Source organism: Syngnathoides biaculeatus, chromosome 12 (genome assembly GCF_019802595.1).
Source record: "Syngnathoides biaculeatus isolate LvHL_M chromosome 12, ASM1980259v1, whole genome shotgun sequence".
NCBI classification, from domain to species: domain Eukaryota; kingdom Metazoa; phylum Chordata; class Actinopteri; order Syngnathiformes; family Syngnathidae; genus Syngnathoides; species Syngnathoides biaculeatus.
Window position 1 is genome coordinate 6870859 of NC_084651.1, and position 26829 is coordinate 6897687.

Here is a 26829-nt window from a genome sequence, read left to right on the forward strand (position 1 = left end):
AAACCCCAATCATCACTCCAAAGAAATGCTTCCCCCCCCCCTCATTATTGTTTGTTTAAAGTCATTCTGCACTTTTGTAACTAAAAAAAGTTGACAAGGCTGGGGGCCGAGTCACTTCAAGTACGGCAATGCACTCCCAGCCTAGCATACTCTACTACTAAAGCATACATTTTAAGCAAAAAATAAATATATTTCTGAAATTATTTTATTATATTAAGTATTAAAACTATACATGTATTTCTACTATGCAGTTTTTATTATCATGAAAAGGTAAAAAAAAATGCTTTAAAAAGCCTAATTCTTTTAGGCATGGAGCGCATTATTTCTTTTTCCATTCATTGTAATGGGAATCATCGATTCGGTTTTCGAACAATTCCCTTTTGGAACAGTTTTTCTTGAACGGATTGTGGTCAAGAATCGAGGCATCACTGTACTTTGCCAATCATGAGTGACGATTATGCACAGTGTTTCATGTCATCACTTCCTGTTTCTACAGTGGTATTGGTGCCGCTGCATTTAAAATAACACTGGAGGGTCTTTGATGTAATTGTGTTTGTATCTAACTTTTAACATTTTATGAAACACTATCCTTTGGAGACTATAATAGTGTATCATTTTTAATCTATGAGGGGTCAGGTGGAAACCGTCTCCCCTTCAAAGTTTCAGGTGTGAATGTGAGTATGCGCGTTTGTTTATATTCCCAATGTACGGGGTTGCCATTTGACTGGCGACCAGTCCAGGGTGTACCCCACTTCTTGCCCAAAATCAACTGGGATGCATCCAATGGCTACCTTTGAGGCTCCCCAAAGGATAACCAACCATAATAATGTAAAATAGTACTCGCTAATACATATTCTGCAAAGCTAAACATGTCAAATGTTTCCTCTTACAGTTTTTCTGGACTTATTCTCTAAATTTATGAACGTTCTTAACTTTTCCTGTGGAAAATTGTGCACAAAGATAATGACCCATAAACAATTTTTTTTGTTTTTTTGCAGATGACTAAAAACTGTTTTATTTGGCCTCGCCACTGTAAGGTATCTACCGCCCTGCGCAATCTTGTCATTGTTCCTTAGCAACCACATTCCCCTCCACGCTCGTCTTCCCAAGTAAGAGCATTTCTGGTCGGCAGCAATCTATCTTCATCTAAATGCACAGTGATCATCCCTTCATCTCGGGGAAAGGTATTTAACTGTCAACAATTGTGATTGCTTTTAAAGAATTGCCCCAGGGTGCGCCGTGCGCAGCACTTTTACAATATCTTGTTTAAAAAAAAAAGAAAAAAAAAATCATACGTTATGAAATCGATGATGTCCAAAGTCTTAAATTACCCATCATTAGACTGCTGGAATGATGCATGGGCAAAGCCTCCTCAAGCATGCTTTGTTAATTGCAGCATACAAATTTGGTTATTCCCGCTGTGTTCAATTTGTCTCATCCCTTAGAACCTGTGCACACAAAATACACAAGCACACAAGTAGACCCCCCGCCCAATAAATCAGGACTATTCAAAAGATGGCTTTGCTATATCGCAGTATTTTTTTCAACCCTTTCCATGTGTTTTCAGCACTAATTGTATGTTCCATCTATTCTTATCTGAGCCACTTATCCTCACAAGGGTCGCAGCTGTCAATGGGCAGGATGCGGGCTACACCCTGAACTGGTTGCCAGCCAATTGCACAAAGAAACCAACAAGCATTTGCACTCACAATCACACCTAAGGGCAATTTAGAGTCCTCAATTAATGCATGTTTTTTGGGGATGTGGGAGGAAACCGGAGTTCCCGGAGAAAACCCACACAGGCATGGAAAGAACTTGGGGACAGGATTTGAACCCCAGTCCTCAGAACTGGGAGGCAGACGCTCAAACCGGTTGTCACCGTGCCGCCATACTTTTCTGTTCAAACATATTTAATGTACAGTACCGTATTTTCCGCACTATAAGGCGCACCTAAGAGCCTTTAATTTTCTCAAAAGCTGACAGTGCGCCTTATAATCAGGTGCGCCTTATATATGGATCAATATTGAGCCTTTAGCGCAGCCCATCTAATGGATGAATAATGTAACCCCAACCTCTATTCTATGTGCCTTATATGTAGGGAAAAAAAAAAGTTTTAAAATAGGCCAGTCATTGAAGGTGCGCCTTATAATGCGGTGCGCCTTATAGTGTGGAAAATACCGTATTTGGAAACAAAACAAGGATCTCTGCTTTGACAACTTGTACCCATCATACAAGATCGTACTTTACTAACGTGAAAGAAACTAAAATAAAGAAAAACAACGCATTTGTGAAAGCTTGACAGACACTAAAAGAGTGAATAGATATTCAATACTGTCACCAAGGGGTGTTTAATAACTGTTGCAGTACAGTTATTATCACATCCATAAAACGGTACAACTGACTCCCCCCTGCATATATTGCTTTGAGCTCTTCTTACCCAAATAACGGCCTTCATCAAATTCCAGATGATTCCGATCTTTATGCATTCTGCTGAGTCGCGGGAGCAGGGAGACGAACCTCCGCGCGGTTGCGCGTTATACAAACTAATAGCCAAAGCCTCCGCTGTGACAAACATAACACAGAGAGAAATGCTATCAAGCAGTCAATGGGAATTCTGCTCAAACACAGCAGTGCGTCCAGTCTGTGCAGAGGGCAGCGGCGGGCGTTCCAACAGGACGTACAGTGTATGTGTGCGCGGAGGTCCGGGTGTGCGCGTAAAGCCCACGCATGAGTAAGCACTTCCACGACGGCCGCCGACATATCCGGCAGCTTCCCTCAGTGATGCCAAGCTGCATCTCCATCCCGAGGGGTGTATGAATTCAGAAACATTATTTGCCGGGTGCTTTTGACGTCGTCAATACAACGCTGCTGTGATTCACGAGAGCGCAACGGGTTTTCTCCCGCCGCACGAGTTCGCGTGTTTGACGTTTCACGTGCTGTAGGACAAAGCCAATCTGTGCGAGAGAGAGAGAGAGAGAGAGAGAGAGATTTGAAAATGATGAAGAAATGGTAAAGTCAGTCACTAAGGTGCTAATGGAAGCGCTTCCATCCCAGGCCCATAAAACGGCGCATAACGCACTTCTACAGCATGAATAGCGGCTCTCTCCTTCCAGGTAATGCATATTGCCGTGCCTGTGAATCACCGACTGTAAATAACATAATAAAAGTCTGTGATGTGCATGTGAACATAGCTTGATGCGCACCACGTCCTCATGCCTGACTTAATGGAGCCCATCGTCTGAAAACGTCCTTTCTGTTCCTATAGACATCTGTAATGATTTGCTGCTTTTGATTATGATAATAATCCCTGTCCACCAGTACTGTGCACGTGAACTGACTGCATTGGCAAACATTGGGTTTATATTGGCGGCACAGTGGCTCAGCTGGAACGTATTGGCCTCACAGTTCTGAGGACCCGGGTTCAATCCCAGCCCTCCCCTGTGTGGAGTTTGCATGTTCTCCCCGTGCCTACGTGGGTTTTCTCCGGGCACTCCGGTTTCCTCCCACATCCCAAAAACATGCAACATTAATTGGACACTCTAAATTGCCCCAAGGTGTGATCGTGAGTGTTGCTGTTTGTCTCCATGTTCCCTGCGATTGGCTGGCAACCATTCAGGGTGTACCCCGCCTCCTGCCCGTTGAGAACTGGGATAAGCTCAGGCACTCCCCGCGACCCTTGTGAGGATAAGCGGTGAAGAAAATGGAGGGATGGATTACATTTAAAAAATGAATAAAATAAAAAACCAAGACTTTTTTATTTATATTCAACACAGAGCAATTTCCATCGATGTGTATAAGAACATTTGTATTACTTGTTATAATGCAGTTATTAAATAACTGCCTCTTCCTGTTTTGCCATTCTTAACCAGTGTACTATTAATGCCCAACAACAAAAAATGAACTTTGTAGCTAAAACACACGCGGACAATTTTTTTTTCTGTTGGAAAAAAAAAAAAAAAGTCACAATGCTCTCTTTAGGATGATACTATTTGGAAACAAATGCATAGATGAGGTGTTACCCACTAAACGAGACTCAATAGATGCGACTTTTAATTCAGCGCAATCATTTAATTTTCCAATGCGTGCAAATAGAAGCACTTGCATTGGAGTAGCTCTAGCGCTGTTTTTGGAGTCTTTTCCTCAGGGTGTGTACCTGACTTCCGCTTTCTGTCAGTTATCAGTTGGCATGGCATCCTTATTAATGGGTGGATGAGTTGGGGGGGGGGGGGTGCAGTTCAGATCAAATCAAAGCTCCCATAGTAGGAATCCTGTTTTCCATTTACCAGAGAGAAGTTTTGTAAATGACAAGTTTGGCAAATGTGTTACGTGTGCAGCATCTCCTCAATAATAAACATGCTATTTTGTTGTGAATGTGTACATTTCTACATTTAAGAAATTTAACATTTTCCTGTTCATTTGCTAGCCATCCATCCATTTTCTTAGCTGCTTACCCTCACGAGGATCGCAGGGAGTGCTGGAGCCTATCCCAGCTGCTATCTGGCAGGAGGCAGGGTACACCCTGAACTGCTTGCCAGCAAATTGCAGGGCACATCGAGACAAACAGCCGCGCTCACAATCACACCTAGGGGCAATTTAGAGTGTCCAAATTATGTTCCATGTTTTTGGTATGTGAGAGGAAACTGGAGTACCTGGAGAAAACCTACGCAGGCACGGCGAGAACATGCAAACTCCACACAGGCGGGTCCGGGATCAAACCCGGGACCCCAGAACTGTGAGGCCAATGCCTTCCAGGTGAGCTACCATGCTGCCTCGTTCATTTACTATATATATTTAATGGTTCAAAAACTGTATTTTAAAGAAATTATGTATCTTTGTTTATCGATTCATGCCAGTGAGACAGTAAGAGAAAGAACACATTAACGGTCTTCTATGAGATGGCAGTAAATTCATACAGCAATTTAATGCATCTACATTTGTGACATTTTTCTTTCTTGGTGCGTTCCCCCCCCACAATTTTAACATATGTGCCAAAAGGTTTGAATTCTATGCTCTGGTCAGATTATGTACTCCAATCAGTCAGATCAAATAAACATGACCACAAGAGAGAAATAATGGATGCTAAATTACATTATTATAATTAAATTTCTACCCCACACCAAAACTTTAGAGCATGACAGCATGTTGCATAAAACCGCTAGCAAGAGCTCAAGCAACAGCTTGCTAGGCTATGTAACGTTTTGCCTGCCTGCAAGCCGCATCGTATTAAAAGTACATGCGAGCAGGTAATGGCAGTGAACGTTTTAAAAATGGTTACACGTACACGCAGTCGCTGTGATTTGACGGGCGCGTATGAGCCTGCGCGCCATCGCAAATCTGCACAGTCGAGCAGGAAAAATCACGCGCGTAAAAGTTGTTACGAGTGGAAATACATAGATGTTGAAAGACGTTGCTTATTTTGTCTAGTCCTGACCAATGTTCCCTCTAAGATGCGCCACTGCCCACACATGAAAAACGATCCGGCGCAGTGAACCACAGCCTGATCTCTTTTTTTTTTTTTAAACACGGAAGCACACGGTCTCTAACAACTGCCGCTCAGCCTATTTCTACTTTCTAGTTTACCTGACACCGCCTCCCTCAGCTCTTAAAGGGGTATACTCAATTTTAAATAGAACACACACCCGTAACTTTATATCCGCGGGCATGACTGACCACACCAGTACATTTTTCAAATGTGAGTGACCGGTATTCCACACATTAGGTTGGAGTGACACGTGGCCTATATTAAGGTCATCTAGGGTTGTATGTTTCTCATCCTTAATTAGATATCTGGATGAATCAATCAGCAATTGTTTCTTTTTTATTATTCTAAGCATATTAAGAATACAGGCAAAAAAAAAAAAAAGGGGTTGCTTTAGAAGCATCTCGCACAGCATTGTTTAATCCACTATTTGAAATCTCAGCAGATAGACAAAGCTCAGAGGAAGTCCGCTCCGCTGACTGTGATTTGAGTGACATTAATTCCATTCAATATTTATGTACACTCAACCTGTGGCTGACAAGCTTGTAGACACCGTGGCGTCTCTTCGGTACGTCAATCCTCGAAGATGCTGTGTCATGGCTTCGCCGCCTCAAGCTCCACCAGGTCATTCGTCTGCTCCGATGCATCCCAACCGGATGGCGAGACCACTGAAATACGAGCTCTTAAGGGAAAGTGGATGAGTAGCGGTGGTTTTATTCAGATGAGCAGAGATGACATGTTCTCGCACCCGGAAACCACACGGGCATATTTGGTGAGTCAAAGGAAGAAGACTTCTCATATTAGTGAAGTCGCAGCAGAGTGACATTACCGTTATTAAATAACCTTCCTTAATGTCACGCAAAACTCATCTTGGAGAAATGTTTGCAGATTAATTTCGTTGCACGCTCCTGTGGAGATTCTTCCTTTTGATAATCTAAATAAATGGATGCCCGATCTGATTCATCATACGGGCTGCAATTCAAACAAACGCTCAGCTCGGCGTTGTTTGAAAGGAAACAAGCACACGAGGCTTAACTGGGCTCAGCGACGATCCTCTCGAGATAAAAAGTTTGAACAAGTGTAGGCCGCGCTCTCAGATTGTTTACAGCACAATGATTACAAAAATTGTATTCTTTAAAGGGGAAACAAAACAAGAGTAAAAGTGTAATAAATCACACAACTGTCAATCATGCTAGCAGTCCATTTTTGCTAGCTGGATTTTATGCATTATTTGCAATTATCCAGCTGGATGAACACAAACCGTAAATAACATTTGTCTTTTGTGATCTTATTTGTAGCAATTAAAATTTGATCTGTGATTATGTAATTGCATTGAGTAAACAGTATTTTGTTATCCAACGACATTTGTACCAGCAAGGTACAGGGGGTGGGGGGCTTTGGTTTACCATAAATGCACAATGGCTAAAAATACATTTCCAGGTTGTAAGCTGGTGAGATGCAGTCGGCCACACCCAAGTAACAGAAAACAGGATATAAAGTATGTATATACTGTTTTACAGCAAAACTTAAATATATACTGCTACTTCCCACTGTTTTTATTTTTGATCACTCCTTCTCTCTCTCTCTCTCTCTCTCTCTCTCTCTCTCTCTCTCTCTGAAATAACCCTCCTCTTCTTTTCCCGTTACTCTATTTATGGTTTAATAATTAAAAAAAAAGTAAAGAAGTAAGTAAAAGTACAATATACACCATCAAAAGCCTACATAAGATCTCATTTTAATGTCGCAAGGTAGCCCATAGATCAAATTCCTCAATGTGTGGGCGTGAGTCCCCAACTCTCTTTTTTTATCATACTCCAGTCCAACTTAGTTCGGTTTAATACTTTCTAATCAAATGTATGTTACTGCATTTTTGACTAATGGAAGTTATTTAATTAAATTTTCTACTAAATAGATCCAAATAGTCAAATATTTAGGTAGAGAACATAATATTCATCTGAGGATTTGCGTAGGAAATGTCATTTTCATCTTCTTTACGAGCCTTAGTATACTGCATTTGGGCTTTTCAACCAACATTTTGCATTTTCTTCTACTTTGAGCATTAAGGAAACTCTCAAGTGTGTGTGTTATAATCAAAATTTTGGCGCTGATGCTATCACTATTTTCCCATAGAGGGAAATAACTCACACATATTGAACAATTACAGTCAACCACCCTTTTTCACTTTCCACTTGCCCAAATTTGAATGACTTACTCCTTCGACCCATGCTACATTGCTTCCCCCCACCGCTAATAAAACTTTGTCTAACTTTGCCATTATTAAAACACAATAAAAAATAATAAGAATAGGACCACCGTGGCTACAGTTTGACAGCTTGTACACTAATCGTTCCAATATTCTTTTTCCGTGAGCGCTCTCTGAGGCAGCAGTAACTGCAAGCACTTTGCCCAAATTGAATCCAAATTGTATTAAACATGAAAGAGTGTGCTCACACATTTCCTGTCATTCATTTCTGTTGATCCAAGGAGAATCCGCCCACCGTGAGCTGAGCCCGGCCTGAACGCGGCCTCGCGAGGACCGGGTACACAGCACATAAATCAACATGATTATCAGACCGCAGTTTAAACACAAAACTCTTCATAGTTAAGGAGACGGTTTTCAGCGGCGGATGGAGAGAAGGCTGACGATTGTCACCCTGTGATTATGGGACTGATTTTCCAGCACATTCCCGACGGAATAGTCCACAACCAAAAGGGGAAATGATGCGTCATGTAATAAATTTGATTTTTTTTCCCCCCCCATTATTTGCTCTGTGTTTAATTATCGGACCTTTATAACATCTTGACAAATTAGCATTTGCTTTAATAGGCAATTTTGTATGGACATTAATAGTGATGAATTGCGCTGGTTTTAATAGCGTCTCACTAGGGTAAAACTGACCCAATAGTCTAATGGGGCAGATTTTAACGCATTAACACTTAATTTCACCTGTAGAAAGCGCAATATAATTGAATATTGTCTTGTGGAGGAATGAGTTGTCATTAGGACACAACATTAGGTCCAAAAAAAAAAAAAAGAAAAAAAATCCAATTTAGGTGCAATTTACATTTCATCCTTTTGGCCCAACTGGTGTATCGCCATAAGAAAAATAACCAAAATATAAGGAAGGGACATTCCATACTATAAAACAAGTGTTTTTACTTCTTTTTGATCACATATTTCCTGTTTTATGCTTGAATATTTTTGTTCAAATACATTTTAAAGGTTTTTTAGAGGTGTGATAAGTTATATTGGGTGTGAGAGCAGCAATTTATGGTTTTGTGGTGCCTCTATATCACGGTTGGGTCCGATACATACATCCCACCATGATCACTGTATTAGAAATGGTTTAACTGTGTGAACCCTGCCAGTTATTTCAGTCTGATGAAATAGACTTGAGCTCACCTGTAAAATTACTGAGAATGTCATCACATTCAGGGGCTAGTGAAGGCAAGGCAAAGACGCGGTGGACCCAAGTGCAGGGAAGCAGAGACGCAAGGCAGAAGTCCAGGTATCTAAAAAATTATATATTTATATATATTCCATTTGAAAAACAGCAAACTAAACAGTCCAACAACCAAATAAACAAAGAAAATCTTAAATAAACCTAAACTAGAAACAAGACGTGGTACAGAGCGACAACAACGCAACTGACTGACAAGAACTGAAGGAAACCGGGGAGATAAAAAGAGATTGACGAGACAACGGGGAACTCCTGGACAAGACACGAGTGGCTGGAAGGAGCTGATTGGTCAACACAAGGGAGGGGGATAATCGTGAACAGGTGGACCCGGCTAACAAAGTAAACAAACTAAACCAATCGGACCAAAACGGAGACCACGACAGACGAGCCGTAGAAAAAATGGTTTAACTGCTTGTTTGTCATTGTATAATGTGAGAAATCTGGCAAGAGTCTTCAAAACTGACTAACCAGAGTATTAATACATAAACATTGCACAGTGTGTGTTCTGCTGATACCAAAAAATTTTAAATCTCTTGTCGACTAATGATGAAGGAGTCTTATTTTGACAACCTCGGAGTGCCATTTAAGCATGCTGATTATTTGTAAGCCTGACTACATGCTATCTTTGAGCATAATCCACCGAGTCTTAGATACCAGTACATGCACAAGGTTTCAGAGGAAAAGAGTCCTGTTTATTCAATTTCTCTATTTCCAGTGATCATTCTTGTCCTGAACCCCGGGAGTTGGCGGCATACAGTAGGAAAAAGAAAAAAAAAAAAAAAACAACATTGGCAAACAATTTAGATAAAAACGTATGAATGCCGGCTTCGCTTTTTCATATGCTAATTTAAGCATTTCCCTTCCACCTAGGGAAGCGCTGTGAATGTGGGATATTTATTTGACTACGCACGCACCTCACCTTTGAGACCGAGGCGTTCCCCGCGGAAGCGCGGAATGATCTCAGAAATAGGGTAGTGTCAGAACTTTCACGACTCTCCTTCGATCTTTTATGTAACATCTTCATCAAATGCGCATTCCTCTATTTCACTCAAACGCTTGAAAGTCTCCGCATGTGCAACAGCCCAGAGGCTCCTGTCCTTCCCCCTCCCACCCACCACCCCATAATGAATGGTTAAACTGCCAGTCATCAAGTACTTCAGGAGTCTTTTTTTTTTTTTTTTTTTTTGCATGAATACGAGGAAGCATTTTCATGTAGTCGAAGAAAGGGGATTAACGAATCAGTTCGAGGGGGTGAAGCTCTACCCGGTTGTCAACTGTGTTGTGGCACTCATTACGCACAGGAGTCACGCAGGCGGTTTACTGACTGAGAGTCTGAATGGGTGTCTGCCTCTATATGGGGCCTGTCACCGTCTTCCGACCAGTCCAGGGTGAGGTCTCCCTTCCAACCGGACTCATGTGGGGATCAGCCGCACCTCCCCAGAACCCCGATCACGATAAGCAACAGCGGCTGGCTTTGAGAGCCGACAGGGCCTCTGCTGGCCTAAACACTCTGGCACTGACCTACATTTACAAACTAAATTTGAATATTCGTTCCATGAACTTGTATTCATTTATTCTCGACTGTCTGTTCTCATTTTGGAAAAATAAAAATTCTTTCGGCTGGACTGTTTCCAGTGCATATACTGGATGTGGATGTTAGACTTCAGGTCAGATTCACAATTCAATACTGCATACTTCTCAGTATTTAAGACTTCAGCTGTTATCTTCAAACATTTAAGATGTGTTTAGAAACAGTTTTATGAATTTCGAGGGTCTTTAAGCACCGGAATAATCTCTGGCAAATCTCCGCTGAATGACCACAAAGTAAATGAAAGGCCCGCCGCTAAAATAAGCTGTACAAATAATGGATGGAATTCAAGACGAGAATGGATTAGACTGCTGCTGCAGTGTTGCAATCAGCATGCGCGCAGCAACTTGGGCCCAGAAGCTCGTCGTCATGTTTAAGAACAGGCCTGGCCGAGTGGTGGACATACGAGTAAATCAATAAGACAACAGTCAGCAGATCACTGCAATGAGCAATCATTAGAACTTGGGGAAAAGTCCGTCACTCTTTCACATCAATGCCGGTTACATGAAGACACAATGTACAGCTTTCATTGTCACTGGAAAGAGACTCCCCCTAAACTCCCAGAGAGACCCTTTTCTGTTCTTTTTTCTAAAAACAAAAACATCACGAGAAAGTATTTAGCTGAGTTCATGGTGTCTCTTGTCATCCTCTGTCATAAAGTGAAAATTGTCACATCAAAGCTATTTTTCGCAAATTATTTTAAAATTCTTGTTCATAGACTCAGGAAGGCAACCGACATTTCCTCTGTTTACAGTTTCAAACACCACCAATGTCTTTCTTTCGTTTGCAATTTGCACAGAACCCAGTCAAGCAGTAAATAGCCTCAGGTGTGCTTGCTTTTACACAGCCACAAAACGTGCCTTAATCGGATAATGAGATGTGTGATGACTTCATTGGGTCAGCTTCATAATGCCATTCAATACAAAAAGACACGGGAAAAATGAATTATGCAAAAGGGGCTAGCAATAGAAATGTTTTAGTGTTATGGCAAATTTCATAGTTGATACTGTTAAACTGTTTTCAGTGTAATATTGTACCTTAAAGGGTAACTTGCAACAGGTGGCCTACAACAGCGTCTGCTGGAGAACAATATTGAAAGGTGGAGGTGTGAAGCCAACTTCGTGCATTTCCCACAGGGGGACAAGTTATTTATGTGGAAGGAGCGCTTCATACATTATCCTGCATGTAGTGTATATGGCACCTGGATATGTCCACCCAGGCATCACAATGACAACCCCACCAAGCGACAGTGAAGAAAACAAGTATTTGAACACCCTGTTATATTGCAGGTTCTCCCACTTACAAATCATGGTGGGGTCTGAAATTTTCATCGTATGTGCATGTCCACTGTGAGCGAGATCATCTAAAAAGAAAAATCCAGAAATCACAACGTATGACTTTTTTAACGATTTATTTGTGTGACACAACTGCAAATAAGTATTTAAACACCTGTCTATCAGCTAGAATTCTGACCCTCAAAGACCTGTTAGTCCACCTTTAAAAGTCCACCTCCACTCCATGTATTATCCTGAATCAGATGGACTTGTGTGAGATTGTTAGCTGCATAAAGACACCTGTGCACCCCGTACAACCAGTAAGACTCAAACTTGTAACATGGCCAAGACCAAAGAGCCGTCCAAAGACACCAGAGACAAAATTGTACAACTCCACACGGCTGGAAAGGGCTGCGGAGAAATTGCCAAGCAGCTTGGTGAAAAGAGGTCCACTGTTGGAGCAATCATTACAACATGTAAGAAGCGAAACATGACCGAGTGGAGCCCCATGCAAGATATCATCTCGTGGGGTCTCAATGATCCTTAGAAAGGTGAGGAATCAGCCCAGGACTACACCACAGGACCTGCTCAATGACCTGAAAAGAGCTGGGACCACCATTTCCAAGGTGACTGTTGGTAATACACTAAGACATCATGGTTTGAAATCCTGCCCGGCATGGAAGATTCCCTTGCTTAAACCAGCACATGTCAAGGCCTATCTTAAGTTTGCCAATGAACATTCAGATGATACATAGGAGCCATGTAGAAAGTTTTGTGGTCAGATGAGACCAAAATGGAACTTTTCCACTAACCCTGTTTGGAGAAAGACGAACGATGAGTTCCATCCCAAGAACACCATCCCTACTGTGAAGCATGGGGTTGGTAGCATCATACTTTTAGGGTGTTTTCTGCATATGGGACAGGACGACTGCACTGTATTAAGGAGAGGATGACCCCGGCCATGTATTTATTAGATTTTGGGGAACAACCTCTTTCCCTCAGTCAGAGCATTGAAGATGGGTCGTGGCTGGGTCTTTCACCATGACAATGACCCAAAGCACACAGCCAGGAAAACCAACGAGTGCCTCAGTAAGAAGCATATCAAGGTTCTGGCGTGGCCCAGCCAGTCTCCAGACCTAAACCCAATAGAAAATCTTTGGAGGGAGCTGAAACTCCGTGTCTCCGCTTTGACTATGTGCACCCAACAAAACTCCATGCAGCTCTGCTTTCCATTTGGTTCTGATTTGATAGTAGGCGCATCACACCTGTGTGCATGTGAGCTTTTCTGCATGATAAGTTTTTGCAGATAACGTACTGTAGTTGGTCTGCGCCCATTGTTTGAAAGTGGCTCTTGATATTCACCGTACCAGAGAATGAGGTTATTTCATTCAGACCATTATATGTAAATAGAAACAGCTGATACATAAAGGCAACTGATTCCTGAAGAAAAAAATAAGTCTGAACCTATTGGGCTTCGATGGCATTGAAGGAAACACAATGCAATGTTGGCATGTGCAAATTAGATCAGCTAACACCGGCCAAGAAATGGCATCCAAAGCCCCCATCGAGTTCGACAGCAAGCAAAGTTGTTTAAAATAAGCCAATCAGATTTGTATTGCTTATAACGCGGAAGTTATACATTTATAACTGATGCAATCGAGACCCCTAATGAGTTGATTCATTGTCTTTATTGACAGGATTGCATACAGCATTAGGCCGCAGAGAGAGGAAACGAATGCAGAGGCTGCCTAATAAATATCAGGTGGCTGCAGAATCAATAGCAGCCAGCTACCGGCGCACAAGTACATTTCTCTCTCGGCTTGACTCACTGTCTCTATTACTTTCTCACATTATTTAATTCTCCCACCAGTCTCGGCGTCTCATTAAGACGACCGCTACACTGGATCTTTTCCACTTTTGTGACCCCCCGCTTTGTGCGACAGGCGGGCTCGATTCAGCCTCTTCAATACCTCTCGTAAACAACGTCAGATGTATAGACGGGCAGAGGCGGCGGTGGCGGAGTGGAAGTGGGTGAGCGAGACATCCAATTAAAAGCAAAATGCATTATCATTTTAGCAGCCCCCCACGCCATCCCAAACCCTCTACAGTCCTCTCCCCTCCCCTCGCCATCTAAACCCCTATTTGGATTACATAACAGTTCGGTGTCAAAACATGCAGCCGGTGGAGGACAAGTTAAGGGGGTCTTCACCAGCGATGCGGAACGCCGACCGGACTCTCCCCGGCAGCTTTCGTGCACTCCTCTCCTTCCTCCCCCCCACCTGCGTGCCACATCCACACAACCACCAGCCCACCCTCTCCCCGCATTCCTCCCTCGCACATACACACTTCCACTCAATCATGAATGCACAGGGATTGCAGCAGCGGCAGCACCAGCGCCGCGAGATGGAGATCTCCGCCGTGAGCGCCTGTACTAGGTGAGTGCGGGAGCAAGAGTGTCATTTCCAGATGTGCGATGGAGAAAGTCACAGAGATCTCAGGGCTATGTCTTGTCTTCTTGACGCACTCTCACAAGCTCAAATTTCTGCCGGATGTGCCACAACTCTTCCAGCTGTCACTGCACTGCCTGCCTCTGTCGCTGGACGCAAGGACGGCGCCCGATGAACGCACGGATGGACACTTGGTCCACGGGGGAGAGGCGCTCGCTTGTCCTTTGCACCTCTGATCTGTGCCTCAAGGTAAGAGTTGTAAAGCCTACTTGAGTTAAACATATTTCAATCGGAGGGGACGCCCCTCAAGAACTTATGTGGGTGTCATAACTGAGCATGAATTATTATAAAATACTGTCTCGACTCGTGTTGCATGTGTACGTGGGATCTCTGCGTGCATGCATAAGACAGATTTGGGAGGGGGAATTTCTGCATCCAGAATCAGTGCAGCCTTTTGATTGCAAACCCCCCCCCCCTCTAATGACAGGTGATTCAAATGCTTGTAGGTGACATACATGCAGCATTTAAATTAATGTAATCGTTAAGTATGCTGTACCTGTGGGAAGACAGTAATATTAATGAGGATTCAAGAGTTGCGTCTAATAATTGACTGTAGGAATGTCTGTCCTTCATCAGGAAAGACATCAGATTTTACGAGCCTCATGACACATTTATATGGAATGAGTGATGCGGCTCTCAAGGCGGACGTAAGCATGCTGGTTTCAGGAATATGATGACTGATCATCTGTAAACCGGGAAGCTCAAGGGTACTGCATCATGTACAAAGCCGCACACTTTTACTCGCCGCCACTCGCCTTCCCCTCTCGTCTAGGCACGTCATAGCTTACCTGGAATAACGGGAATCACTGAGAGCAAGACTTTAGGGTGCCAACACAACTTGCCTACCTCAGCAGTTTCTTTTTCACTTGTTACATAAATCCAAATACGCATCGCACTCCATCATCAGGTTGTGCGCCCGTAGCCCAACCCTTTTATACTCGATGGATTCATCAGGTTGATGGGCTGTGGGTGCAAAAAAAAAAAAAAAAATTGGGTTTAATCCCCAAATGTTCCTTTCTAATTTAACCTCCCTGACATTAATTTTACAAAAGGATGTTGTCCATTCCAACAGCTCCAAAGGCTTTGATAAATCGCCCAAAACAATATGACGGCGGCAAACTGTGACCGTGGCCGCGCACAATCCATTCAGTGACGCTTGGTTGACTTTCAAAACATTTCCCAATGAAATCAATTATATCGGGAATAACTCATTGCAGAATCCCAGGCGCCATCATAAAACCTTAATTTACTGTACGGGCAATGTTGAAACATTTTAGCATGATTAAATGTCCTCCAAGCCTAAGTAGATAATTACCATTATAAAATGAATACATTAGAAAGCATTTTTTAAAAACTCTTTAAACAACTCTATTGACAAATGATAAGGGGTAATAAACACTGGTAAACATTTTAACTGTCAAATAGTATAATAATATTTCTATCGCAAGTAGAAAGCATATGGCAGCTAGCCAGTTGCAGACTAGAGCGAAAAGCTAACGTAGGAGTCTCAACCCTCATTCAGAACTCCTCCTTGTCAAACAAATATCAAAGTCCTTTGTTCACAAAAAGCCGATCCGTACTGCCCGCAGCTAAAAGTCCGAGGAAGACCTAGCAATGTAAAACCAACAACTCTCAGGTCTCTGCATGGCTGCCCATGATCATCTCTGACTGGCACAACCCTGCAATGCTCAGTACTTGGACCAGCCCAAGTTTTTCCTGCTTTCAAAGATGTTCTCTTGTGAATATCCTTCCTGCCTTTAATGCCGTTTGATGTGCTGATGTGACGTCCATTCAAAAGTGGCTGAACACACCATATTCCGACACCTGAACCCATTTTTAAAATCTTTAAGAAACCTCACACATTAAATGAGTAAAAAAAAAAATGTTTTACTGCTCTTACAGTGGTTTCCAGAACTTGAGATGACAAACGCAGCCCACCACACACACTACCATTTCTCCAACTGCTTTGCAAGAGGCAGCATTAATGCCACAGTGCATCCAGACACCCAGAAAATGCAAATAGTGTAGTACTGCACAATTTGCCCCAGAATCCTGCCACAGTGAAAAACACAATTGACACCAACACCACCCAAAAAGGTTTAAAATTGTCTTTACATACCACAAGATTTGGGAAAAGCATTTCATAAATCTCCTCATACCACTTCAACATAGTTCATTGTCACACACAAGGTGGTAGCAAAGCTCTATATTAAGATCCTCAACTCACACGAACATACTCATAAGTGAAGAGAATCGCAACTATGGTTGGGTCACTATCGTAGAATAATAATAATAAGAAACGCTGTTAGCAGGTCTGGGACTTGAAAAACCCGTTCCATAAATACTCAAAATCAGTGATTCCCAACCATGGTGCCGTGAGAGATCATCATTATTCATGTTTAAAAATATATATGTGTTCATCTCAGTATCTATGCCAGCAACATATAATGAGGGGCAGAACAACTACCATAAATGCTCTTCCATTAGATGGTGGAAAGTACAATAAACCCGTCTCCACGTGTTGCCATCCATACAACGGAATAAGTCATGGCTTCCTGAGGTCCACATTTCACTCAGTGTAGAAAGTATATTGGTGAGTAAATAGAGACAAGATCACCATTTCAGTTTTCATTTTTGGTGCCATTTTTTGTTTCGTGGGATGCCGTGAGATTTGTCCAATTTAGATTGGCTCAGTAAACGATGAAAACGCTGCTCAACAGGACCAGTTGTTCCTCTATTTATGTCCAGAAAATGTTGAACAGGTTTAACGTTCACCGTCGTCGGCATCGAGCGATTTCCGAGCTGTGACGGAACAAAAAACCCTCTCACCGAACACAAACCGCAGAATAATCAGGATAATATTTCAAAGACATGAGAGGATTGGGCCTTCGCTGACTTGCATCACAAGGGAAGGAAAACACTAAAATTCGAGTGTCAGTGAGCATATAGCCTGCGTAATGCATCATTTCTCAAACCCCAAATTTGATACGTTTGTCTTTAGATGTCCCACTGTACATAACTGTATACATAACACATAGTTTAGACAAACGGCATTATAATAGATTCAGCGTGTGGATGAGAGAGTCGAAATCTACAGTGTGTTTGAGCTTGTCCTTTACGGTGCGCTTGTGAAGATGTCGTTGGTGCAATGTCACACTCTGAAATGTATGCAGGAAAACCCTCTGCATGCTCAATGACTACACGGCATGCAATCCACAGTGCATGTGTTTGGGTGGAGTGTGGAGCGCCACCTGCGAGAAAATGAATTGCGTACAGCATACCCTAGCGTATCCAGTAACGACGCAGTGGCACGTCCCCGTGTGGGGCGAGATGCTCTAATAGCATTACTTACACATTAATGAGATGAGGCTAGACCGGTTTATCCTATGTAAATATCCATATAGGCCGACGAGTATGTAAGGCAATCCAAAGCTAAGTCGCCACTTTCTCTCCACGGGTGGGGGACGGGGCGTAAGTCCTGAGTCAGCAAATTTTGCAACTCCTATTGCATAGGAAACAGAAACACACCCCATCGGCGTTCCTTTCAGAGTTTATAGAACATCGTGGTCATAACAAATCAATCACTGCGTCATAGCCAGAGGTGTATATTTTTAACCCTCGTACATTTTAACATGAAGGAGCGAGGGGCAATTGGAACTGACAACATGGTCTGCCAGCGCACATAAGGAGATTTCAGAGGATTACTTTTGCAATTTTAGACTCAATGCATTATTCATAATCCTCGGGATAGCTGGGGCCAAATCGGGGAAGGACCTCAGGTCATTTGCAGGGATATAGCTTGCCTGGGTAGAAGGAGGCGCAAGATTGGGAAGAGGAGAAAAGAGGCGACAATGAGATTCTCGTCCAACTGTGCGGGATACAGCCGTCACTTAAGTGTGTTAGGAAGAGATTTTTCGTTCTAATTCCTTTTGTGCGATTACCACGTGGCTGCTTCACATGATTTTATAGCGACATGAGACACTTTTTGCACTCGCAGCGGATGTTGAGCCAACGCGATTACCCCTGAAGTGGTGTGAGATTGGCGTTTTTTGTTTTTTTCTTGCCTAATGAAATAGTAGACTCCCATGTGGAATCGAGCTCACCCAGTAGGTTCTATATCCAAGACTGCTTCTGACAAGCACCCTATTCTGAAATCAAAAGTGCATGCCAGGCAATGCTTTTATACAAATACTAACCCGCCCTGAAAAAAATATATATCCAGCTCCTCCTTTTTTCTAAACAATTTTGTGTAATTCACAAGACAGCAAAGTATATTGTTTGTGCATAATAAGGATAGGCAAGCAGTGCTGCAGTACTATTCTCATCGGGCACCAAATTCCTTATCGTGACTTAAGGCGCGCGAGATCAAACGGTTCTCTTTGAACATATTCCATGTCCTCCACCGTTTGAATGGAGGTGAAGTCACAGGGGACAGTCTGCAAGGTGAAACGCATGGCACCGGTCCCAAGGATTCTGGACTCACACTTGAGATGAAAGTGCTCTTATTTACAAGGATAAAAATGGGGCACAAACAGCAATCTTTTTAACAATTCTATGTGCACATGTCCGACCATTACTACCACCAAAGCAGGCCATTTAATGAGCTAACTATGACTATGGCCCAAAAATGCCACAGTTTACAAAACAGCTAAGTGTAGGATTTTTTTTTTTTTTTGTTTTTTGTTAATTCCCGGGCGAGTTGTTGATGCCACGGGCAGGCCTGCAGCCCCAGAAGCTGGAGGAGAGAAGCCAAGGAAGCCTGTTAGCTTGCGAGTTATCTGGTCGCTAGCTCTTCTAGCTCGAAGCATTGTGGGATATGTTCATGCCATCAGAAGTTGTAAGCAAGTATTAGCAAGATACAACATTTGAGAGAAAAGACAATGGCATGATTTCTTCAATATTGAAGCCTCCGAATAAATCAACGTGGCTAACAATGACCTTCTAGTGTTTACATTGGGGTAGCTTTATTTTCAGGGGCTTAAGATTACAAAACGCAGTACTTTTCTCTAGAATCTTTTTTTTTGGGGGGGTAGACATAAAAACACAGGTGAACACAGTAGATATTTTTAATAACTGCTCTAGCATCCTCTCCTCTCTGTAGAAACACTTCTGTTAATGTGTAATTGAGCATTTAACAAAGTCTTAAAATTAAAAAAATATATATATCTGCCATGTTAAGTGTCACCACCAGTACACAGTGTACCTCGCCTCCTGCGCAAAGTGGGCAGGAATATGCTATAGTGCCCATGACCCGAGCAAGGACAAGCGGTATCGAAAATGGATGGATGTCGCATGTCAATTTCACGCATGTAAAACCATAACAGCCGAAGAAAAAAAAAAAAAAAATAAGCCTCCAGAAAAATGCAATGTAAATACGATATACCCATTTTGTTTTCACAGCATTACAGCATGGGCTTGTTTGTTGTCCTACAAACGTTTCACTGCCCAGTATAAAAGCCAACACCACATCAAACAGAGTGATGGATTTATATTGTTCCAACGATTAAAGTTCACTATTCAAGCAGGAGATTCTTGTAAATAACTTCTTTGAATGGCAGTAAATTAGTCCTACTTCTTTGTTCATCAAGTGGCGTCTTCTCAACTAGCTTTCCACCACATGTTCCATGTGTACTACTTCACAATTGATGAGGCGGCTCATCCTTCATAGTGTAATTACGCATGTATAACGAACATAAACAACCAACGCTTGGTTGGAATCCAAATATCAATTCGATCAAAGCATTTCAAGGTTCACTACATATAACTACAAAGACAAAACTAGAATCCTTTGACAGGGGTACTTCATTACACTGTGCTAACAATGACAAATTAAAGTGCAAACATTCCTCATGTTTATATGAGGGACATAAATCGACGTACAAACATAAGCTCTGATTCTGTTCACTGATAGCTCAGAAATTCCGTGATAGTGTGTGCTCTTTTACTTTTAAATAATACAATTATTTACTTCGACTGAATTAAAAAGGATCGGGATGTGGTGCTCCGTAGCCTTTTCGAGTTTAAGGTCAGGCCGGACAGATTTGTGATAACGTGTATATATATATATATATATATATATATATATATATATATATATATGTCTGCATGATGATGTTGCCCTGGGGAACTCCAGAGCCTACTGGTGGACACCGGTTGGAGGAGCTCAATTCTGCCATGGCATAGATGCAATGCATTTAGCCCTCAACATCTATACGGTCTCTCTCCCCTACTATAAAAATGAATTTTGCCATGACATATATTGCCTTTAGCGATCAATTAATCCCTAGTGCATGTTGGGAAAATTACAGAGAGTGACCAGCATAAACACACCAATGTATAATGGCAAAGGACAAAGTGCGACCATAAAAATCTGGATAATACAGAACGTAATTGTGACTACGGCGTACGACAAATAATAGAAGCGAGTCGTTAGATAGGATATGAAAAAAACTAACTCAAACTGTCAAAGAAAACCATTCGTTGGAATGTTTTTTTAACACATTCAGCAACTCAATATACTATGTGTGAACAAATGTTAATGTGGGGATGAGCAGCATAAGCTTACTCTCACCTGCACTAATTGAGCCCTAAACACCCACTAAACCAGAAATATGAAGACTTGTGTTTCATCATTGCGGCGCAGCCGCATTTATATGAGGGGGGGGGAAATCCCGTGCAGGTCTTGTGGAGAGCAATAAAAACTGCTTTGCAGCAAAGCACACACAGACCACGTGAACATTAACAATCAGAGCACTCCGAGAGCTCAGAACTGCCTCCAACGTGAATGCCAGATAGTGCAAGATTTCACGCTCACAGCTTAGTTGCTACTCATCCTGTACGTAAGAGAAACAACAAAGAAGGGACGATTCAGCTACACCACTGGTTAAAATAATAATAAAAAAAAAAAAAAACTCATCTGCTACAGAAAGACACAAAAAAAAAAATTGCTACAGACTGTAATATCCACTCAGTCCAGTTGGTAGGCATAATGCACCAAAGACATGGTGAGGATCAGAGCTGATGAGGCACTGACAATCAGATTTATGCATTTACAAGATAAACAAGAGTGACATATTTGCGAGTAAATTAGTAGCCTCAGATTTAAAAAAAAAAAAACATGGTCTTTTCTGATCTGAGGTTTGAAACGGATCTTTAATCTCCACCTTAAAGGTCAAGTTTCACGCCTACAAACATTCTAAAATAGACATTGTAATGAAAAATATATATGAAATTATTCACTTCAATGTCCACACGAAAAAATAAATCTGAGCGGGGAGCGAGTCATCCATGCGCAAAGTTGCGGAAGTCTCATTCGACATCCAAGTGGTCGCCATATTGCCTGCACCTTCCGTTCATTACGTCACACCGGGACATTCGCCATTGATAACACATTGTGCCACTTACTATGGGATACGGAAGCTCTTTTTAAAGAAGAGAAAATCTCACAATCGAGTGAAGTGACCGGGGCAATATTACCCAGTCGTTTCGAGCCATATGTAGATGATATGCGGATCACATCTAACAGACTCACAGGGAGTATGTATGAGCCGTGCTCGGCGCCAACGGGTACATCGACACATTTAGCACCCCTGATTTACGTGCGCGGATCTTTTGTTACATTCTGGGAGGATTACGCCCCCCCCCCCCTGAACTATCATTTTTTTTCCCACATCTACCTGTCATTTGGAACTCACGAAGCTCTCGTCCTTTGCACCCGTGCAATCCATTTTTCACGACCAACCGGGTCTTTTTGAAAACTATGAAGAATGAATCCATCCTCCCCAGTGTTCAAACAATATCCATCAATACAATGAGTCGGCATTTTGGCTAACACAAAGGAACAACAAGCTACCTTCCGACAGGTAAAAATACTTGAGTGGGCGTCTGCTACCAACAACACTTCCTGCTTCTTCTCGAAAGCAAATCCATCGAGAGGATTTTCATGGTGGGGGTGACAAAAAGCCATATACGTCAAAATCATGTTGTGTAGTGACAAAACTGATGGATACATCCCAGCTGCCTTTTTTTTCCCATTAATAACATACTAAAAATCATGCATTTCACGACAGTGGCACTTTAAGCTTTTCATTGGAAGTCCAGTCATGACGACAATAGATTATCTTCCCTGTGTATCTCATCTTCGCAAAGAATGAAAATGTTAAAAATGTTTATTAATTATTTAAACCACAGGCATTAACACATAGTATGATATTGAGTATCATTCATCTTTGGATTTGGCACCAAAGCACTACTTTTCTATCTGACAGGGCTTTGGCAGCCCGTTGTGGCATTTTAGGGTGTTTCGGAAAGAGCACAAGAACACTTGGGATAGGACAGTTCTTCACCAAACAAGAGGTGACACAGGTACCCCCCAAAATTAAGAAATTGCGAATCGGGACTTAGAGGATTCTTTCATTGTACTACTTCCCCTTAGTCAGGTTTTGGCAGCATCTTGTACCATCATTGTTCCAGAGTACAAAAGTGGAATGAAACAAGTTTTCTGTGAAGAGTTGAGGAAAGGTTCCACAGGAAAAAAACAAACAAAAAAAAAAACAATGCAGGTTCATTTGTGAACAGCAAAACCCAAATAGGCAGTGGTTCACTGTTGGAGTTTGTGAAATAAACTTTGTTTTACTGGAGTCATTTTCTTCCATAAGCATTGATATAAACCACAGTCGATCTCTAAACTGACAATTTCCTACAAACAATCCATTTTATAAGCTTCAAAAGATTTAGAGGGTAAACTGAATATAATCATGATGAAGGGAGGATTTATTCCAGTAGAGGATCCATTTTATCCACATCAACAGGGAGGTGAATGCAGTTTATATAAAATGACATTTTGGTTTGTTTACGTTTATCATTAATTGCTATGAAACGCTTTCATGTGCAATTGCATTCTTTGCACTTGTTTTTACCATTTTTTTTTAAATTATTGATGGTTGTGTGTTTTTGCGCTGTCAGCTGCTCTTGAAATTTCTCAACCGGGTTCACCCTTCCTGGATCTGTGGTATTATATCAAATTGTTTTACTTCACCATAATCCTGAAATATACTCAAAGGTTATGTCTTCCGTTTTTTTAGGAAATATGGTGAGTAAAGAGGACAGCAAATGCATGGTTGCGTCAGACCTCGATGATTCCGATTCAGACACGGGCCTCGATGCACAGCAGGTGAAGAAAAAAAATAAGGCCTTGCAGGTGCGCTTTAAGGATATCTGTGAAGCACAAAATGAGTTCAAAGTAAAACACAGGAGATCCATTTCTTGTAAAGTGACACACCGACAGTACTTGACCATGCCGGCCAGACGATCCATCCCGAACGTGACAAGGAGCACGGGTGTGCAGACATCGCCGGACCTGACTAAACGATACAAGACTTTTCCCTTTGAGAGGAAAAAAGGACACACGTTTAAACACGCCGCTTTAGTGGAAGATTACAGAGGACAAAACAATGGCTTTTTGAGCGATATAAAAGCAGTCGGAGAGGACGGGCAACCCATCGGGGTATCTTCAAAGTGCAAGGGTAAAATTGTGGGACAGACCAAAGCTTTGCTTCATCACACTGATGATATCAGCGATACGGAGGATTTGATTTGCGACGCCAACTGTGTGGACGGACCCTCTTGTACAGAGTCGCATTTGTCACAAGAATCCCGTCTGAGCGACCCTTCATCCAAAAGTGAACTGGACCACCAGGATTGCCGGACAAGGACCAAACACAAAGGATTAGCCCGAGAAGATATGGATGCCGGCGGGTCCTCCAAGCGCCAGCTGGCTACCTCTGAGCTCGCACAGGAGCGCTCAAAGGGCCGGGGCCCTGTTGCGTGGAATTCTTTAACCCAAGTGGAGTCTTTAGGAAGCCCCTCAAAGGCTTGTAAAAGAAAGAAAGGACCGCAGTTGAGCGAGGAGCAGTCACAGACGCTTCCCCACAGCGCCAAATGCTCGGCGCAGTCACAGTCACAAGGACAGTGTCGGACGAGGCACGTGCCGGCGTCCTCCAAACTGCAGCGGACGCCGGGGACGGGAGAGGGCTTTCCCTCGGGAAATACCGGTGCTGCGGGCGTGGGCGGCGGCCGGCAGATAATTCCCTTATCTGATGACAAGGATATCAAAGCACAGCTGCAGGTGATGGAGACGCTTATCAACTCCAGCCAAGAGACCATCAAGGTCCTGCTTGGAGTTATTCAGGAGTTGGAGAAAGGTGAAGCACAACGAGAGGGGTGAGTGGCATTAGATGAATGGATGACAGAGAGAAAGATAGAGATTGTTTTGAAATGGCATCACCTACAGAAGGTGCGAGTTCCCCATACAAACACAAATGAGTGACATTACACAACAGATACACATTCGAAAACATTTTTTACATGGGAATTTATATTTTGGGGCGCATTGATGCAACTGCTTTCCCCAGCACCACTACCACCAATGGCCCCCTGTGCAGCTGCACATCGAGCACATGTCAGAAATTGTCACTCTCTGCAAGGGAAATTCATTTACATTGATTCCCCGAACCATTTCTCAAAAAAGGTTGCTTCAGAACCGTCACAGAATAGTCACTAATATGCCAACTTTGCCTTTTCCACAGTGCAGTGGTACCTTTAATTATGTGCACATCTGTACAAAACCTAATTCCTGTTTATGGGAGGGCTGGAACAGATTATTAGCGTTTCCATTGGTATAGAGTATATTTGTCATACAAGTGATTCGAGTTACAAGTGTGATCCCAAAATGAATCAAATTGGTGAGGCGATGTACCCCTGTACTATTACTTTCTCGGGCCAATGGGAAGAGATACTTCCGACAAATCTACGAGTAACTGACAGCCCGTCAAAAAGGTTTCAGTGGCAAATTATTATCATACTCAGCTGTGGCCCGACTATATGGAGCTCCTTCTTTCACTTCGACATAGTTCCTTGGCATCAAGCTGACACAGATGGTCTCTAGGTTTATGTTAGACAGGGCTTTACTCTGAGCTCCAAAATGAAAAAGCAAAAAACGGATAATTTCTTTTGGTCTTAAATTCGAAAACGGGTGAATTCGCCAATAGCAAATACTGAATTTGTGACACCATGTTGACCCATCTCTAACAACTCTGATACTACCTAAAATTGCCTTGTTTCCGCCATTCTCCGTCCACACTGTTCATACAAAACACTGGGGAAAAAAATGGCGAACAAATCCTCCCTTTAACAAGCTTTTGATCCCGTGCACAAATACCTACCATACAATGTGTTTGGGTATGATTATAGAATCCCACCGAGTCCCGCCTAATTCCATTTTCTTCCACCGACAGGATCCTACTTGATTTTGACTTTAAATTTACACCAGGCAATGAACAAATTGAACAAACATCTCGACGGTTGAAAGGCTTGATAGGGGTTGAAGCTTGGGATGAAAGGCATCACAGTGAGTCAACATTGTGTTAAATGGATGAAATTTACTGACTAAACTGACACGCCGATGATTTGTTTCACAGTCATAAAAAACAGTTTGGGGAAAAGCATGTTGCAAGGTAATTGGATGATGTCTCGCATCCATTAGAAGCTGTTCACATCAAGAAAAAGTGGAGTAAAGTACTCAACGCGGTGCCTTGACAAGCAACCAGTGTCTTTTGTCAAGTGAAAACCTCAAGAAAAACTTTCAAGGTCTAATGGAGGGCAGCAGCTGCACTCTCGAGTCCATTATTTCAATTGTGATATTAGACCAAATGTACATGCAATCATCCTCTTGAACATCAACATCATCGAGTTTCATTAGAAGAAGGACCGGTTTAAACGTCATAATGCATTAATGTCCTTCATAAAGTTTGCGAGCTGTATCAGCCGAGGCGTTACCCCAGGAGCAAAAGCAGGAATCCTTCGGGTCCATCTCGAAAACCTATAGCAACACGATGTAAATCGTATTTAAGCTTAATCTATATTCAGTGTCCGAGCGGGTCGGTTCTCGCGCTTTTCCCGGTTCTCTGGCTTTTAAATGCCCAATTAGTGCAGCCTCATAACACCGTGTCTTTCATCTCCACACACTTGCGCCGGCTATAGTTGCTTCACTGTACTCCTCCATTAGGGTTATGAGAGAGAGAGAGGTGAGATCACAAGACAGAGAAGCCTTACTTTACACTCTGCCTCTCCTTTACCTTGAAAAACAAAAAAAAAATATGGTGTGATTTTTTTTTTTTTTTTTGAGGCGATCCTTTTACCGTGGATACTTTGTGAAAGGTTAGAGTGGTGTATAGTCCCGCGAGGATGCAGGTGTAACAACACATGAAAAGGTAACCTTTAACGCGCTATCGTTCCGACAAAGACGACGACAAGGGAATATAAAAATGCGGTTTTATGCTATATCTCCATGCGTGGCTTATTATATGTCAGACTTTTAAGTGCTATCCTGCGGCCGGCTAGAAGAAGGCAAAATAAAGGATTCTCTTGATCAATCATCAAGTAACGCAATCTCAGAATTGTGTAGGAATTCGTACAAAACGTGTGGCTGGATGTAGTCTGGCTTTCGCCTAACATTAGCTGG

At 42.4% G+C, this 26829-nt stretch overlaps 2 protein-coding genes across 2 annotated transcripts in view; one reads left to right on the forward strand and one right to left on the reverse strand.

Annotated features, from left to right (window-relative positions):
* The window catches only part of LOC133510107 (receptor-type tyrosine-protein phosphatase epsilon-like), a 130581-nt gene that overhangs the window by 83528 nt on the left and 20224 nt on the right, over window positions 1–26829 (reverse strand). The window contains exons 2-4 of the mRNA XM_061837797.1: window positions 8883–8992; window positions 6008–6161; window positions 2438–2954 (exon numbers count right to left, since the gene is read on the reverse strand). The gene's annotated coding sequence lies outside the window, so the exon portion shown is untranslated. The remainder of the gene's footprint in view (window positions 1–2437; window positions 2955–6007; window positions 6162–8882; window positions 8993–26829) is intronic.
* Window positions 14264–26829, forward strand: part of insyn2ab (inhibitory synaptic factor 2Ab) — a 31740-nt gene continuing 19174 nt past the window's right edge. The window contains exons 1-2 of the mRNA XM_061837798.1: window positions 14264–14498; window positions 23393–24530. Of these exons, the coding sequence (XP_061693782.1) occupies window positions 23398–24530 (1133 nt within the window). The 5' untranslated portion in view covers window positions 14264–14498; window positions 23393–23397. The remainder of the gene's footprint in view (window positions 14499–23392; window positions 24531–26829) is intronic.